At 41.3% G+C, this 18,531-nt stretch overlaps 1 protein-coding gene across 1 annotated transcript in view; it reads left to right on the forward strand.

Moving 5' to 3' along the window:
* The first annotated feature begins 186 nt into the window (after nt 1-186).
* LOC139371448 (glutaminase kidney isoform, mitochondrial-like) overlaps nt 187-18,531 on the forward strand; it is a 35,511-nt gene continuing 17,166 nt past the window's right edge. Inside the window, exons 1-7 of the mRNA XM_071111870.1 lie at nt 187-642; nt 841-940; nt 3,924-4,045; nt 9,544-9,673; nt 15,608-15,687; nt 15,982-16,145; nt 16,381-16,439. Coding sequence (XP_070967971.1) covers nt 431-642; nt 841-940; nt 3,924-4,045; nt 9,544-9,673; nt 15,608-15,687; nt 15,982-16,145; nt 16,381-16,439 — 867 coding nt within the window. The 5' untranslated portion in view covers nt 187-430. The remainder of the gene's footprint in view (nt 643-840; nt 941-3,923; nt 4,046-9,543; nt 9,674-15,607; nt 15,688-15,981; nt 16,146-16,380; nt 16,440-18,531) is intronic.

Here is an 18,531-nt window from a genome sequence, read left to right on the forward strand (position 1 = left end):
CCTCGCCAGCCTATGTCATGACTTCTCCCTACATTCCTCACTTGAGTTGCTCGAAGTATTTCAAAACATAGTCTACAGGTTGCGCGCCAGCCCTTGAGTATTTGAATACGTTGTATCTTTGGCGCCAGACCTTGTGTTAATCATCTCCTAGAATGTGCTTGGTTGTAATTTCTCATTGGTCACTGTGCTGACCAATGCCCGACCTGACATTACTCAGACGTCGTCGCCAGAGCTCGCTGCTTGTGCGCTCACCGCGACAAGTTTAGAACGCGACAACAGGATTTGATCTGTATAACTGTTGTGGATTTGGCCAAAAGCGGAACTATCAGACTGCGGAGAAATAGTTGGAAAGTAACGAAAATAACGAGAAGGTTTCCCGAAGGCAGTTATTCTCCTAGTCTGCTCTTATTTGTGTATAAAGTTGTAAACCATGCATTGTTTGAAAATATTACGGGTGACCAACGCAGCAGCTGTGCAAACCTTTGTGACAGACGCCACTAAAAAAGTGATCAAAAAGTGTTGTTATAACTGTTTATTACCGGGTTGTCATCGTACCGTTAAAATTCACTGTTTCAACACAAGTTCAACAGATCAGCACCGCATTGGAACAACCTCAGATATGGACCACGTGCTTCCCAAACTGTGAGTTTGTGTTTCTATATTGGTCCAATTCAATGATGTGTGTGTGTGTGTGTGTGTGTGTGTGACATGCAATTATATCTCTTAAAACAACGCTTTTCTCCTTTTTTTCATCAATCATCCATTAGTCTATTAAATATGATTTGAATACGTTTTAGCGTGTGTCTGTGTTGTGTAAACTGTCCTCTTATGTTGCTGTAGGAGCAGTGATGTAAAGGGTCTGTTCTCAGGAGTCGAAGATATGCTTTTCTACACCATCACAGATGGTCAGGAACAAGTCCCCGTCTCACACTTTATCTCTGTGAGTGCACACATCAGTTAACCTGTACAAGAATGGAGATTCAATTATAAACTAAATAGATTACTCTGTAGCCTAATAATATATAAATCCTTTCTCACACAACCCTCCTTGACAACAAACTCTCTCTCAGTTTAGCACAAATCCATTTCAAGACAGCACAATTAGTTTGAGTCATTGCACTTTTTAAAATTAATTATCTGTATGTTATTGCATTTTCTAAATACTATTAGTAACTCAAACAAAGGATACATTCAACTATTGCAAGAAATAGTGTGAAACAGCAGGGTGAATACGCACAGAGATGTATCGTGGAACATTATTTAATTATGTTATTGTAATGAAATACTCTCCATACCTCCAGGCCCGATGGAGGACTGGAAGGAATGTGTCTGGTGAAGATCACATCAGTCAAAAGATTACCCTGTATAGTTACTACAGAGATTACCCTATATAGTTACTACAGAGACTATATTACCCTATATAGTTACTACAGAGACTAGATTACCCTATATAGTTACTACAGAGACTAGATTACCCTATATAGTTACTACAGAGACTATATTACCCTGCATAGTTACTACAGAGACTATATTACCCTATATAGTTACTACAGAGACTATATTACCCTATATAGTTACTACAGAGACTAGATTACCCTATATAGTTACTACAGAGACTATATTACCCTGCATAGTTACTACAGAGACTATATTACCCTATATAGTTACTACATAGACTATATTACCCTATATAGTTACTACAGAGATTACTCTGCATAGTTACTACAGAGATTACCATGCATAGTTACTACAGAGACTATATTACCCTATATAGTTACTACAGAGACTAGATTACCCTGTATAGTTACTACAGAGACTATATTACCCTATATAGTTACTACAGAGATTAGTCTGCATAGTTACTACAGAGATTACTATGCATAGTTACTACAGAGACTATATTACCCTGTATATTTACTACAGAGACTATATAGTTACTACAGAGACTAGATTACTCTGCATAGTTACTACAGTGACTATATTACCCTGCATAGTTACTACAGAGATTGCCATGCATAGTTACTACAGAGACTATATTACCCTATATAGTTACTACAGAGACTAGATGACCCTGTATAGTTACTACAGAGACTATATTACCCTATATAGTTACTACAGAGACTAGATTACCCTATATATTTACTACAGATACTATATTACCCTATATAGTTACTACAGAGACTAGATTACCCTATATAGTTACTACAGAGACTAGATTACCCTATATAGTTACTACAGAGACTATATTACCCTGTATAGTTACTACAGTGACTATATTACCCTGCATAGTTACTACATAGACTATATAGTTACTACAGAGACTAGATTACTCTGCATAGTTACTACAGAGACTATATTACCCTGCATAGTTACTACAGAGACTATATTACCCTGCATAGTTACTACAGAGACTAAATTACTCTGCATAGTTACTACAGAGACTATATTACACTGTATAGTTACTACAGAGACTATATAGTTACTACAGAGACTAGATTACTCTGCATAGTTACTACAGAGACTATATTACCCTGCATAGTTACTACAGAGACTATATTACCCTGCATAGTTACTACAGAGACTATATTACCCTGCATAGTTACTACAGAGACTATATTACCCTGCATAGTTACTACAGAGACTATATTACACTGTATAGTTACTACAGAGACTATATTACCCTGCATAGTTACTACAGAGACTAGATTACCCTATATAGTTACTACAGAGACTAGATTACCCTGGATAGTTACTACAGAGACTATATTACCCTGCATAGTTACTACAGAGATTACCATGCATAGTTACTACAGAGACTATATTACCCTGTATAGTTACTACAGGGACTATATTACCCTGGATAGTTACTACAGAGACTAGATTACCCTGCATAGTTACTACAGAGACTATATTACACTGTATAGTTACTACAGAGACTATATTACCCTTTATAGTTACTACAGAGACTAGATAGTTACTACAGAGATTATATTACCCTGCATAGTTACTACAGAGACTAGATAGTTACTACAGAGACTAGATTACCCTGTATAGTTACTACAGAGACTAGAATACTCTATATAGTTACTACAGAAACTAGAATACTCTATATAGTTACTACATAGACTAGATTACTCTATATAGTTACTACAGAGACTAGATTACCCTGTATATTTACTACAGAGACTAGATTACCCTGCATAGTTACTACAGAGATTACTCTATATAGTTACTACAGAGACTAGATTACTCTATATATTTACTACAGAGATTACCCTGCATAATTACTACAGAGACTAGATTACCCTGTATAGTTACTACAGAGACTATATTACCCTACATAGTTACTACAGAGACTATATTACCCTACATAGTTACTACAGAGACTATATAGTTACTACAGAGACTATATAGTTACTACAGAGACTACATAGTTACTACAGAGACTATATTACCCTACATAGTTACTACAGAGACTAGATCGTTACTGCAGGGACTAGATAGTTACTACAGAGTCTATATAGTTACTACAGAGACTAGATAGTTACTACAGAGACTATATAGTTACTACAGAGACTAGATAGTTACTACAGAGACTATATGACCCTATATAGTTACTACAGAGTCTATATAGTTACTACAGAGAGGCTCATCTCTGTCAGTGGGTTACAAGATGAGTTAAAGTTCATTCCTGTGACATTAGTTCACATTCAAGTGTCTCTCATAGCAGTATTAATAACTTGGCGTGGCTGTTTTATTTCCAGTAAAAAAAAAAGAAAATTCCGATGCCATAATATCCCATAATGCCTTTCTCCCTAATCGATCCCTATCTATGTTATTTATCATTGAATTTGATTTTACTGTAAAAGTGTCTTGCGATTACAAAATGCGCTTTAAATAAAGTTTGGTTTTGATTTGATCAGGCCCTGAAGAAAACTGGTCTTAATGCGTCAGACCCCCGACTGAAGGACTGTATGGACAAGCTGCAACGCTCCGTAACGGAGTCCTTTCATGACGTCATGATGGACCGGGAACTCTTCCACAAGTGAGTCGTCTATCTTGTCGGCTAGTTGGATCTCGCCGCTCCCAAATCTCTCCCCTTAACCCCAAGGTATATTGCGTAGCATTGTTGAAGCTTCCGCATTGCTTACATCGACAGGTCTGCAAAATCAAAAGGTTTGGGTCAAAGGGGAGGGGGTTAGGGAGCGATTTGGGACCTGCTTCTAGAGCCACTCCCTCTCTTCCTCTCTCCACATCTCGAAACCACTCTCTAACCCTTTCTACTAAGGCTGGGGATTGCCAGGGAACTCACGATAAGATATTATCATGATACTTAAAGGGATACTTTGGGATTTAGGCTTTTAAAAATATTTTTTTATTTTATTTAACTGTTGTTAGTTAAATAATGAGGCCCTTTATCTGCTTCGCCAGAGTCTGATGATCTCATGGATACCGTTTTTATGTCTCTGCGTGAGGTTGAAGGAAGTTGCTAACTTAGCGCTAGCGCAATTGCTAACTAGAGTTAGCATAATGACGGGAAGTCTATGGTATCTGCTATGCTAGCAAATACCCATAGCATTGGCTCGCGAAACTACATCTAACTTCCTTCATACTTGACACAGAGACATAAACATGATATCCATGAGTTAATCTGACTGAGGAAGTAGATAAAGGTCCTCTTTGCCAAAATCCTGAAGTATCCCTTAAATTCTTGTGATTCGAAATCAAAATGTATTTGTCACTTTTGCCAAGTACAACAGGTGTAGACTTTACTGTGAAATGCTTACTTACAAGCCCTTTCCCAACAAAGCAGAGTTAAAATGTAAGGAAATTAGCAAACAAAATTAGAAAATACAAAAAAAGAATAATAATAACGATTAGATACTGTAATTTTATTTCGATTTGATGTTCCAAACGTATTGCTCAGTGCTCTTAGTGCGTTCGTAAAGTATTCAGAGCCCTTGACTTTTTCCACATCTTGTTACGTTACAGCCTTATTCTAAAATGTATTACGTAAAAACATGCCCTCTTCAATCTACACACAATAATGACAAAGTGAAAACAGGTTTTTAGAATTTATTGCAAATTTATTACAAATAAAAAACAGAAATACCTTATTTCCATAAATATTCAGACCCTTTGCTATGAGACTTGAAATTGAGCTCAGGTGCATCCTGTTTCCAATGGTCATCCTTGAAATGTTTCTACAACTTGATTAGAGTCCACCTGTGTTAAATTCAATTGATTGGACATGATTTGGAAAGGCACACACCTGTCTATATAAGGTCCAACAGTTGACAGTGCATGTCACACAAAAAAACTAAGCCATGCAAAATTATTCAGCCCCCTTAAGTTAATACTTTGTAGCGCCACCTTTTGCTGCGATTACAGCTGTAAGTCGCTTGGGGTATGTCTCTATCAGTTTTGCACATCAAGAGACTGAAATTTTTTCCCATTCCTCCTTGCAAAACAGCTCGAGCTCAGTGAGGTTGGATGGAGAGCAGTTGTGAACAGCAGTTTTCAGTTCTTTCCACAGATTCTCGATTGGATTCAGGTCTGGACTTTGACTTGGCCATTCTAACACCTGGATATGTTTATTTTTGAACCATTCCATTGTAGATTTTGCTTTATGTTTTGGATCATTGTCTTGCTCCGTCCCAGTCTCAGGTCTTTTGCAGACTCCATCAGGTTTTCTTCCAGAATGGTCCTGTATTTGGCTCCATCCATCTTCCCATCAATTTTAACCATCTTCCCTGTCCCTGCTGAAGAAAAGCAGGCCCAAACCATGATGCTGCCACCACCATGTTTGACAGTGGGGATGGTGTGTTCAGGGTGATGGGCTGTGTTGCTTTACGCCAAACATAACGTTTTGCATTGTTGCCAAAAAGTTCAATTTTGGTTTCATCTGACCAGAGCACCTTCTTCCACATGTTTGGTGTGTCTCCCAGGTGGCTTGTGGCAAACTTTAAACAACACTTTTTATGGATATCTTTAAGAAATGGCTTTCTTCTTGCCACTCTTCCATAAAGGCCAGATTTGTGCAATATACGACTGATTGTTGTCCTATGGACAGAGTCTCCCACCTCAGCTGTAGATCTCTGCAGTTCATCCAGAGTGATCATGGGCCTCTTGGCTGCATCTCTGATCAGTCTTCTCCTTGTATGAGCTGAAAGTTTAGAGGGACGGCCAGGTCTTGGTAGATTTGCAGTGGTCTGATACTCCTTCCATTTCAATATTATCGCTTGCACAGTGCTCCTTGGGATGTTTAAAGCTTGGGGAATCTTTTTGTATCCAAATCCGGCTTTAAACTTCTTCACAACAGTATCTCGGACCTGCCTGGTGTGTTCCTTGTTCTTCATGATGCTCTCTGCGCTTTTGACGGACCTCTGAGACTATCACAGTGTAGGTGCATTTATACGGAGACTTGATTACACACAGGTGGATTGTATTTATCATCATTAGTCATTTAGGTCAACATTGGATCATTCAGAGATCCTCACTGAACTTCTGGAGAGAGTTTGCTGCACTGAAAGTAAAGGGGCTGAATAATTTTGCACGCCCAATTTTTCAGTTTTTGAGTTGTTAAAAAGGTTTGAAATATCCAATAAATGTCGTTCCACTTCATGATTGTGTCCCACTTGTTGTTGATTCTTCACAAAAAAATACAGTTTTATATCTTTATGTTTGAAGCCTGAAATGTGGCAAAAGGTCGCAAAGTTCAAGGGGGCCGAATACTTTCGCAAGGCACTGTATGTATGCAGGGAAATGAGAGGGGTTGAGAACATTTGTTCTGATCAGTCATGGAAATTAAAGTGCTGAAAACACGTTGGCTATTTAAAAAGAAGATGGTGAACAAACTATAGGATGGTTTTTAAGATGTTTTTTAATTTTGCGATACTTAATGTCAAAGTATCGATATAATATCGTATAAAATAATACTGTGATATGTAGCTTTATACATCTCCCCCCATCAGTACTCTCTAGCCCTCTCCACACCTTTCCACCTCTCTCTACCCCTCTCCACCCCTCTCCACCTCTCTCTACCCCTCTCTACCCCTCTCCACCTCTCTCTACCCCTCTCTACCCCTCTCCACCCCTCTCCACCCCTCTCTACACCTCTCTACCCCTCACCACCCCTCTCTAACTCTCTCTACCCCTCTCTACCCCTCTCTACCCCTGTCCACTCCTCTCTACCCCTCTCCACCCCTCTCTACCCCTCTCTACTCTTCTCCACCCCTCTCTCTACCCCTCTACCCCTCTCCACACCTTTCCACCTCTCTCTACCCCTCTCTACCCCTCTCTACCCCTCTCCACCCCTCTCTACCCCTCTCCACCTCTCTCTACCCCTCTCCACCCCTCTCCACCCCTCTCTACCCCTCTCCACCTCTCTCTACCCCTCTCCACCTCTCTCTACCCCTCTCCACCTCTCTCTACCCCTCTCCACCTCTCTCTACCCCTCTACACCTCTCTCTACCCCTCTCAACCCCTCTCCACCCCTCTACCCCTCTCCACCTCTCTCTACCCCTCTCTACCCCTCTCCACCTCTCTTTACCCGTCTCTACCCCTCTCCCCCTCTCCACCCCTCTCTACCCCTCTCCACCTCTCTCTCTCGCTCTCTCTCTCCACCTCTCTCTACCCCCTACATCTCTCTACCTCTCTCTACACCTCTCTGCATCTCTCTACCCCTCTCTGCCTCTCTAACACACTGTCATCACATTTCTGTCTCCTCTTACTGCAAAGTGCCATGGTAGAGAAAGGCTATAAATACCCTGACCCCTTCAGCATTCCACATGATTAATCCAGGGTCTGTTGTAGGCCTACATTATACTGTATTTCTTTCTGTCACACACACACACACACACACACACACACACACACACACACACACACACACACACACACACACACACACACACACACACACAGAGACAGACAGACAGACAGACAGACAGACAGACAGACAGCTCCTCTCTCTCTCTCTCTGTCATTTAATCTTCAAGACAAAGTCATGTTTAAGAGTTAGCTAGAGACAACAGCATGTGTGCTCTCACGCGGTGCGCTCGCCTACGTATTGTCTGCATGTATTTGTGTGAGGGCAGTGGGTGGGTAGTCTTGTTGTGGGCTACAGGGCAGGCAACGACTCGGATTGATAGATGACAGCTGGCTTGGACCTTGGGGCCACACATACACACGCATGCCCACACACATACACACAGCCAAAATGAGAGACGTTTAGTCTTTATCATGCCACACCATGACTCTGATTTATAACTCTGGAGTCAGGAGTTAGTGTATGGTTACTTATTAACTTACTTATTTGATTATAATTAGAAATTGTGTACTGTCGCTTTAAGAAACTGCTCTCAGTTCTTTGAAAAGATACTGTAATCTTTCCCGATGATTCCTTTGAGGCAGTACTGAGTGACACTTCCTGAGATGCAGTTGAATGACCGTTAATTCCACTTCTTCTACCGTTGTTGTTTCCTAATCTTGGTGCTGATAAAGTGGTTTGAATTGCTGTGGAAAATAGGGTTCAGCTGAGCTATGTGAGAATGTGAACGTTATTGTCCGTGACACACACAGCTAATTATGTATCCATGTATCCTATTAAAAGGCCGATCAATGCCTTATTATGTCCTACAACCCAACCCATCTCTCTACTCACAACAAAGACATATGATAGGCCTTTTAACTTTTCACAAACCTTCATTTATGAATAACCTACTGTGTAGAATACTCAGCTAGCACATTTGGCTCCTTGGAAGTTGAGGGAAAGTACGTTTTTGGTTTCCGACTGGTTCTGGGAACGAAACCATACGTTTCCGGTAAAACTGAAAGTTTTGTAAACGTTCTGAGAATGGAAGTGAACATTTTGTCTGGTCTGGGAACGGACATTTTTAGGTTACCAGGGAGGTTCTGAGAACGTTTTACAATGAGTTTTGTTGACGCTGAGAACAGAATGCATGTTCTTACATAACATTCTTAGAACGTTCTTTGAACGTTACTAATGTTTCCTTGTGTGATTTTTGTGGAACGTTTTCTTAATGTTATGAGAACATTAATGTACTAGAACCAAGAGGAAACCTGTAAGAAACGTTATGCTGAAGTACTGAAATTCCCACCTAAGGAACATATGTTTCTCATAACGTTATGCGCTAGCTGTGTATCCTGCACATTTTCCAGAATGTTGTGGCAAGGTTGTATGCAAAATAACCACAGGACAACCACACTCTCACCAAGCTCTAATAAACAAATGGTTCTCAGAACGTTATGTGCCAGCTGGGAGTAGACCCTTTAAAATGTACACTATGAGAAGCACTGGTTTCTGAACCGACAATAATTTACTGTGAATGAGAATCCTTTCATAGTTATTAACTCCAATTCATTGCCATAGTTGAAACTTTTCCTTAATAGGAAAAGACAGTTGAGTCTAACGCTGTGTAATTCAGAATTAATGTTCTAGGGCTCTGGTTCACCGACAAAAGGGTATTCATTTCCTTATTTCAGTTCTAATTAAAATGTTGTTGTGGTAACGATCCTCAGGTGTGTTGGTGGGAACATAGTGCTTCTGATTCAGGCCTTCAGAAAGAAGTTCATCATCCCTGAGTTTGATGCCTTTGTAACAAAGATAGATCAAATCTACGACACCGTCCAGAAAAACCATGACGGACATGTAAGTATATCTGTTTACTGTGTACAGTAGCTTAATGTGTACAGTAGTATCTGTTTAATGTGTACAGTAGTATCTGTTTACCATGTACAGTAGTATCTGTTTACCATGTACAGTAGTATCTGTTTACCATGTACAGTAGTTTAATGTGTACAGTAGTATCTGTTTAATGTGTACAGTAGTATCTGTTTAATGTGTACAGTAGTATCTGTTTAATGTGTACAGTAGTATCTGTTTAACTTTCACAGTAGTATCTGTTTAATGTGTACAGTAGTATCTGTTTAATGTGTACAGTAGTATCTGTTTAATGTGTACAGTAGTTTAATGTGTACAGTAGTATCTGTTTAATGTGTACAGTAGTATCTGTTTACCATGTACAGTAGTATCTGTTTACCATGTACAGTAGTATCTGTTTACCATGTACAGTAGTTTAATGTGTACAGTAGTATCTGTTTAATGTGTACAGTAGTATCTGTTTAATGTGTACAGTAGTATCTGTTTAACGTGTACAGTAGTATCTGTTTAATGTGTACAGTAGTATCTGTTTAATGTGTACAGTAGTATCTGTTTAACGTGTACAGTAGTATCTGTTTAATGTGTACAGTAGTTTAATGTGTACAGTAGTATCTGTTTACCGTGTACAGTAGTATCTGTTTAATGTGTACAGTAGTATCTGTTTAATGTGTACAGTAGTATCTGTTTAATGTGTACAGTAGTTTAATGTGTACAGTAGTATCTGTTTAATGTGTACAGTAGTATCTGTTTAACATGTGCAGTAGTATCTATTTAATGTGTACAGTAGTTTAATGTGTACAGTAGTATCTGTTTACCGTGTACAGTAGTATCTGTTTAATGTGTACAGTAGTATCTGTTTAACGTGTACAGTAGTATCTGTTTAACGTGTACAGTAGTATCTGTTTAATGTGTACAGTAGTTTAATGTGTACAGTAGTATCTGTTTAACGTGTACAGTAGTATCTGTTTAATGTGTACAGTAGTATCTGTTTAACGTGTACAGTAGTATCTGTTTAACGTGTACAGTAATATCTGTTTAACGTGTACAGTAGTATCTGTTTAATGTGTACAGTAGTTTAATGTGTACAGTAGTATCTGTTTACCGCGTACAGTATTGGCTTCATGACCTGCTTCTGATTTAATGTGATTGCTGCAGGGAAGGGTATGTGTCATGATTAACAGATCAGGGTGCGATTCTGGTAATGTACAGGAACTTATGTCCATTTGTTCTCCAGATCTGGGATACCTCACCATCAAACGCCTGACTGCATTACCTCCTGAGATCATTTTCTTAGGTTATTGTCACCGCCATATACAGTTGAAGTCGGAAGTTTAATACATCTTGGATGTATGTTAAAATACATTTAAACCCAGTTTTTCACAATTCCTGACATTTAATCCTAGTAAAAATTCACTGTTTTAGGTCAGTTAGGATCACCACTTTATTTCAAGAATGTGAAATGTCAGAATAATAGTATAGAGAATGATTTATTTCAGCTTTTATTTTCTTTCATCACATTCCCAGTGGGTCAGAAGTTTACATACACTCAATCAGTATTTGGTAGCATTGCCTTTAAATTGTTTAACTTGGGTCAAACTTTCAGGTAGCCTTCCACAAGCTTCCCACAATAAGTTGGGTGAATTGTGGCCCATTCCTCCTGACAGAGCTGGTGTAACTGAGTCAGGTTTGTAGGCCTCCTTTCTTTCACACACTTTTTTCAGTTCTGCCCACAAATGTTCTATAGGGTTGAGGTCAGGGCTTTGTGATGGCCATTCCAATACCTTGACTTTGTTGTCCTTAAGCCATTTTGCCACAACTTTGGAAGAATGCTTGTGGTCATTGTTCATTTGGAAAAACCATTTGCGACCAAGCTTTAACTTCCTGACTGATGTCTTGAGATGTTGCTTCAATATATCCACATAATTTTACTTCCTTATGATGCCATCTATTTTGTGAAGTGCACCAGTCCCTCCTGCAGCAAAGCACCCCCACAACATGATGCTGCCACCCCGTTCTTCACTGTTGGGATGGTGTTCTTCGGCTTGCAAGCCTCCCCCTTTTTCCTCCAAACATAACGATGGTCATTATGGCCAAACAGTTCTATTTTTGTTTCATCAGACAAGAGGACATTTCTCCAAAAAGTGTGATCTTTATCCTCATGTGCAGTTGCAAACAGTAGTCTGGCTTTTTTATGGCGGTTTTGGAGCGGTGGCTTCTTCCTTGCTGAGCGGCCTTTCAGGTTATGTCGACATAGGACTCGTTTTTCTGTGGATATAGATACTTTTGTACCTGTTTCTTCCAGCATCTTCACAAAGTCCTTTGCTGTTGTTCTGGGATTGATTTGCACTTTTCGCACCAAAGTACGTTCATCTTTAGGAGACAGAATGCGTCTCCTTCCTGAGCGGTATCACGGCTGCGTGGTCCCATGGTGTTTATACTTGCGTACTATTATTTGTACAGATAAATGTGGTACCTTCAGGCGTTTGGAAATTGCTCCCACGGATGAACCAGACTTGTGGAGGTCTAAAAAAAATTCTGATGTCTTGGCTGATTTCTTTTGATTTTTCCATGATGTCAAGCAAAGAGGCACTGCGTTTGAAGGTAGGCCTTGAAATACATCCACAGGTACACCTCCTATTGACTCAAATTAGGAAGCTTCAGAAGCTTCTAAAGCCATGACATCATTTTCTGGAATTTTCCAAGCTGTTTAAAGGCACAGTCAACTTAGTGTACGTAAACTTCTGACCCACTGGAATTATGATACAGTGAATTATAAGTGAAATAATCTGTCTGTAAACAATTGTTGGAACAATTACTTGTGTCATGCACAAAGTAGATGTCCTAACCGACTTCACAGAACTACAGTTTGTTAGCAAGACATTTGGGGAGTGGTTGAAAAATGTGTTGTAATAAGTTCAACCTAAGTGTATGCAAACTTCCGACATCAACTGTATATTTCCCCCCAAGCCGACACCACGACAACTCTCAATGAGCTACACTGGAGTTTGTGTAAACTGAAAACCACATATCCTGAGGCCGCACTTATTGTAACTAGGCATCTAATAAAGGAAATCTGAGGTAAACACTCCTGAAATTCAAACAACACATCTCCAGTGCTACACACGGGGAGAACACACATGACCATTGTTACTCTCCCTTTGGGGATGGCTACACTGCCCTCCCCCGCCCTATCTCTGGCAAATTAGATTACGCCTCCATGCTACTCCTCCCCGCCTATAGGCAGAAACTTAAACTAGAAGCACCTGTGGTAAGGACTGTCCAACGTTGGTCTGACCAATTGGAATCTACGCTTCAAGATTGTTTTGTTCACGCGGACTGGGAAATGTTCCTGGTCGAATCAGTATACACTGACTCAGTGACTGGGTTTATAAGGAAGTGGATAGAGGATGTTGTTCCTACTGTGATGATTAGAACTTGTCCAAACCAGAAAATCGTGAATAGATGGCAGCATTCTAGCAAAACTGAAAGCGTGAACCACATCATTTAACCACGGCAAGGTGACTGGAAACATGGACGTGTACAAACAGACCAGCTACGACCTCCGTAAGGCAATCAAAGAGACAAAACAACAGTACAGTACAGGGACAAAGTGGAGTTGCAATTCAACGGCTCAGACACAATAAGCATGTGGCAGGGACTCCAGACAATCACGAATCATAAAGGGAAAGCCACATCGTGGACACTGACTCCTCACTGCCAAACAAGCTTGAACACCTTTTTCATCCGCTTCGAGGAAAACAACACAGAGCCGCCGACGTGGGCTCCCGTCGTTCACGAGGACCGTGTGCTCCCGATCTTCTTGGCCGACGTGATTAAGTCGTTCAAGCGTGTTAACCCTTGCAAGGCTGCTGGACTGGTTGGAGTGTTTACGGACATTCAATCTCTCACTATCCCAGTCTGTTGTCCCCACTTGCTTCAAGATGTCCTTCATTGTTCTTGTACCCAAGAAGGCGAAGGTAGCTGAACTAAATGGACAGGGTTAAAAGCTTCAAGTTCCTCGACCTGCACATCACTTAGGAACAGAAATGGTCACTCCACACCGACAGCGTGGTGAAGACAGCGCCTCTTCAAACCTATGAGGTTGAATAAATTTGTCTTGGCCCCTAAGACACCATGAACTTCTATAGATGCACCGCCGAGAGCATTCTGTTGGGCTGCATCACCGCCCAATATAGCAACTGCACCGCCCTCAACCGCAGGGCTCTCCAGAGGGTGGTGCAGTCAGTCCAACGCATTACTGGGGGCGTACTGCCTGCCCTTCAGGACATCTACAACACCCATCATAGGAAGGCCAAGAAGATCATCAAAGATCTCAGCCACCCAAGCCACTGCCAGTTCACCCCACTACCCTCTAGAAGGCGGAGACAGAGAGACTGAAAAACAGCTTCTATCTCCAGCAGAGTATGTGAGCAGAGTGGAGCCAAGAGTGAAATGCATTCCATGTGACTACCCCATGAAGCTGTTTGAGAGAATGCACAGAGGGTGCAAAGCTGTCGTCAAGGCAAAGGGTGGCTACTTTGAAGAATCTCAAGTCTAAAATATATTTAGATTTGTTTATACACACTTTTTTTGGTTATGACATGATTCCATATGTGTCATTTCATAGTTCTGATGTCTTCACTATTATTCTACAATGTAGAAAAGAGTAAAAACCCTTGAATGAGTAGGTGTGTCCAAACTTTTGACTGGTCCTGTATAACCACTGCTGTACACACCATTTCCATTCATATACTGTCCATACTGTCTATACACACCGTATATATATATATATGTATATACAGTGCATTCGGAAAGTATTCAGGCATTTTCCCCATTTTTTTACGTTACAGCCTTATTCTAAAATTGATTAAATCATTTTTTCCCCGTCGTCAATCTGCACAGCTTTTTTCAGGTCTCTACAGAGATGTTCGATCGGATTCAAGTCCGGGCTCTGGCGGGGCCACTCAAGGACATTCACAGACCTGTCCCAAAGCCACTCCTGTGTTGTCTAGGCTGTGTGCTTCGGGTCGTTGTCCTGATGGAAGGTGAACCTTCACCCCGGTCTGAGATCCCGAGCACTCTGGAGCAGGTTTTCATCAAGGATCTATCCGTACTTTGCTCCGTTAATCTTTGTCTCGGTCCTGACTAGTCTCCCAGTCCCTTCCGCTGAGAAACATCCCAACAGCAAGATGCTGCCACCACCATGCTTCACCATAGAGGTGGTGCCAGGTTTCCTCCAGTCGTGACACTTGGCATTCAGGCCAAACAGTTCAATCTTAGTTTCATCAGACCAAAGAATCTTGTTTATCATGGTCTGAGAGTCTTTATGTGCCTTTTGGCAAACTCCAAGCGGGCTATCATGTGCTTTTTACTGAAGAGTCGCGTCTGTCTGGCCACCGTACCATAAATGCCTGATTGGTGGAGTGCTGCATAGATGGTTGTCCTTCTGGAAGGTTCTCCCATCTCCACATAGGAACTCTAGAGCTCTGTCAGAGTGACCATTGGGTTCTACAATCAAGTTGTAAGAAACAACTCAAGGATGATCAATGGAAATTTCGAGTCTCATAGCAAAGGATCTGAATACTTATGTAAATAAGGTATTTCTGTTATTTATTTTTTAAACATTTGCCATTATGGGGTATCGTGTTTAGATTGCTGAGGAAACTAAATTATTTAATCGAATAAGGATGTAGAATAAGGATGTAACGTAACAAAATGTGGAAAAATTCAAGCGGTCTGATACTTTTCCGAAGGCACTGTTTTTATTCCAGTCTCTGACATTGTTAGTTCTGATATTTCTTTAAAAAAAAAAAAAAAATGGGGGGGGGGCGGGGCTAACTGCATTTCTAGATATTACTGCACTGTGTTGGAGCTGGAAACATGCACCTGTTCTAATGGTCTGTCTGTACTTCCTGGTTACAGGTAGCAGTCTACATTCCCCACCTGGCCAAGTTCAGTCCTGATCTCTGGGGTGTGTCTCTGTGTACTGTAGATGGACAGAGGTATGTACAACAGTCCTGATCTCTGGGGGTGTGTCTCTATGTTCTGTGGATGGACAGAGGATGTCTGGCAGATTAAAAGTGATTTTAAAACATAACTGAATGTGAAATAGTTACTTATGCTGACAACTAGGCCTTCTCTCCCTTTCTTCTTTCTTCCCTGATTTCTCTTCCTATCTCTTCCCCTGTTTTCCTCTCTCCTCCTGTCCTCTCTTTTTTTCCTGTCTTCCCCCCATCTTCTCCTTTCCCTTTCTCCCCCTGTCTCCTCCCTGTCTCCTCCGTGTCTCCTGCCTCCAGACACTCAGTAGGAGAAAGCAAGCAGCCCTTCTGCCTCCAGTCGTGTGTGAAGCCTCTGGAGTATGCTGTGGCTATTCACGAGGCTGGGACAGAGAAGGTACACCGCTATGTGGGGATGGAGCCCAGCGGACTCAAGTTCAACAAGCTCTACCTGGATGAGGAAGGTGGGTATAAAGGGGAACCCTTGCTATATTGTAGGGGTGTTAGTTAGTTTGGCGGAAGAATACGATTTGATTTCAGTAGAAGTTAAGGCCACGTGAGTTCAAAGTGACAAGATAGTTCTTCTACTTTCTACCAAGTGGACGTGATATCGTCTGTCTTAAGACTTGTCGCTCAAAATTCCACTTCTATGAATATACTGTGTTAAATCTGTTTTAACCCTGATACTTGTGTGCCTAGACAAACCCCACAACCCCATGGTGAATGCTGGAGCCATTGTCATCAGCTCTCTTATCAAGGTAACTAGGCAGACGGCCTACAGACCACACATATACATGCTATGAGTATGTCCTGCCTGACTGAATCTTCCCCTAAAACATCCCACCCTCAATGATGTGTCAACGATATACGTCACTGTCAGTGGTTTCTGAATCCACGTGGTTGAAACCAGTTCAATGTTTGACATGTAAAACAAATACAAACACAGAACTAAGATCCAGGTTGCCTGCCAGCCTTGGACCCAACACTGACCTAATTTGGCTTTGTCCCTGACACATGCTTGTCTGCTCGTCGTCTTTTCTATTGGTCCCATTGTGTAACGTTCAAGCTCAGTCAAACAGTATTTGAACCCGGGTATATCTGGCATGGCTGTACATAGTAGTCACATAGTACAATAGTGTAGTCTGTAGTGTCGTCAGTAGTGTCATCAGTAGTGTCATCAGTAGTGTAGTCAGTAGTGTAGTCAATAGTGTCGTCAGTAGTGTAGCCAGTAGTATAGTCAGTAGTGCCGCTAGTAGTGTAGTCAGTAGTGTAGTCAGTAGTGTAGTCTGTAGTGTCGCCAGTAGTGTAGTCAGTAGTGTAGTCAGTAGTGTCGTCAGCAGGGAAGTCAGTAGCGTAGTCAGTAGTGTCGTCAGCAGGGTAGTCAGTAGTGTAGTCAGTAGTGTCGTCAGTAGTGTCGTCAGTAGTGTTGCGTGTTCTTAACTCTTTGAACCTGGTTGAATCGTGCTGGGGTACTCTCCTCTCATCCTCACACCACGCTGGGGTACTTTCCTCTCATCCTCACACCATGCTGGGGTACTCTCCTCTCATCCTAACACCATGCTGGGGTACTCTCCTCTCATCCTCACACCATGCTGGGGTACTCTCCTCTCATCCACACACCACGCTGGGGTACTCTCCTCTCATCCACACACCATGCTGGGGTACTCTCCTCTCATCCACACACCATGCTGGGGTATTCTCCTCTCATCCTCACACCATGCTGGGGTACTCTCCTCTCATCCTCACACCATGCTGGGGGAGGGAGCCTGAGATGGGTGGGAGCATCAGTTTAGACAATTATTGTGGGTCTTTGGAGAGGTGTGTAGGTGTGTGTGTGTGTGCGTGCGTGTGTGTGTATGTGTGTGTCGCTATCTCCGGCAGACAGAGAGGAAGTCAGATAGACAGCAGACAAGGTTAACTGATAGGATGTATTATATATAAAGACGGACGGGACTCCAAGTGGAAGTTAGATAAAGAGGACGGAGATAACCTGAAGATGGAGATAACCTGAAGACGGAGATTACCTGAAGACGGAGATTACCTGAAGACGGAGATTACCTGAAGACAAAGAACCTGAAGACGGAGATAACCTGAAGACGGAGATTACCTGAAGACGGAGATGACCTGAAGACGGAGATTACCTGAAGACGGAGATTACCTGAAGACGGAGATTACCTGAAGACGGAGTTAACCTGAAGGAATAACAGCAGGGTTTATGTCTGGATTTCTGTTTACCTGTTCATCTTCAATTGAATTGATATACTGAAATGGAAATGTTACTGTGTAATACATCTTTGTGAAGTAAACTATCTTATTTATGCCCCAATACAGAAAATGCATTGACATATGAGATTTGGGGTCACTTGGGCCATCACTGCAATGCTATTGAATTTGTATACAGTAAAACAATGTTATTTCACAAGCAAATCCACCCTATCAGTGCTTGATCAGTGATATATAATGTACTTGTACTCATAATGTACTTGTACTTGTTTCAGACCAGGTGCTGTTGATTTGGAACAGGTGTACTGTTGAAAGTGTCTGTAAACTGCTGAGACTTCATGAAAATCGTTACCACTATCTTTACAAGCTGCTATATACCGTACACACTGCGATGACTGCATTCTTTTGTCACCTTGTACAATATTAGTAGGGACATCATTAATAATACTATAGTAAAAATGTACTGCCTCCTGTGTCCTAAAGTCCTGGTTATCGGGACATCATTAATAATACTATAGTAAAAATGTACAGCCTCCTGTGTCCTAAAGTCCTGGTTATCGGGACATCATTAATAATACTATAGTAAAGTTTACAGCCTCCTGTGTCCTAAAGTCCTGGTTATCGGGA

The sequence above is a fragment of the Oncorhynchus clarkii genome, chromosome 17, assembly GCF_045791955.1.
Source record: "Oncorhynchus clarkii lewisi isolate Uvic-CL-2024 chromosome 17, UVic_Ocla_1.0, whole genome shotgun sequence".
In the NCBI taxonomy this organism is placed as follows: domain Eukaryota; kingdom Metazoa; phylum Chordata; class Actinopteri; order Salmoniformes; family Salmonidae; genus Oncorhynchus; species Oncorhynchus clarkii.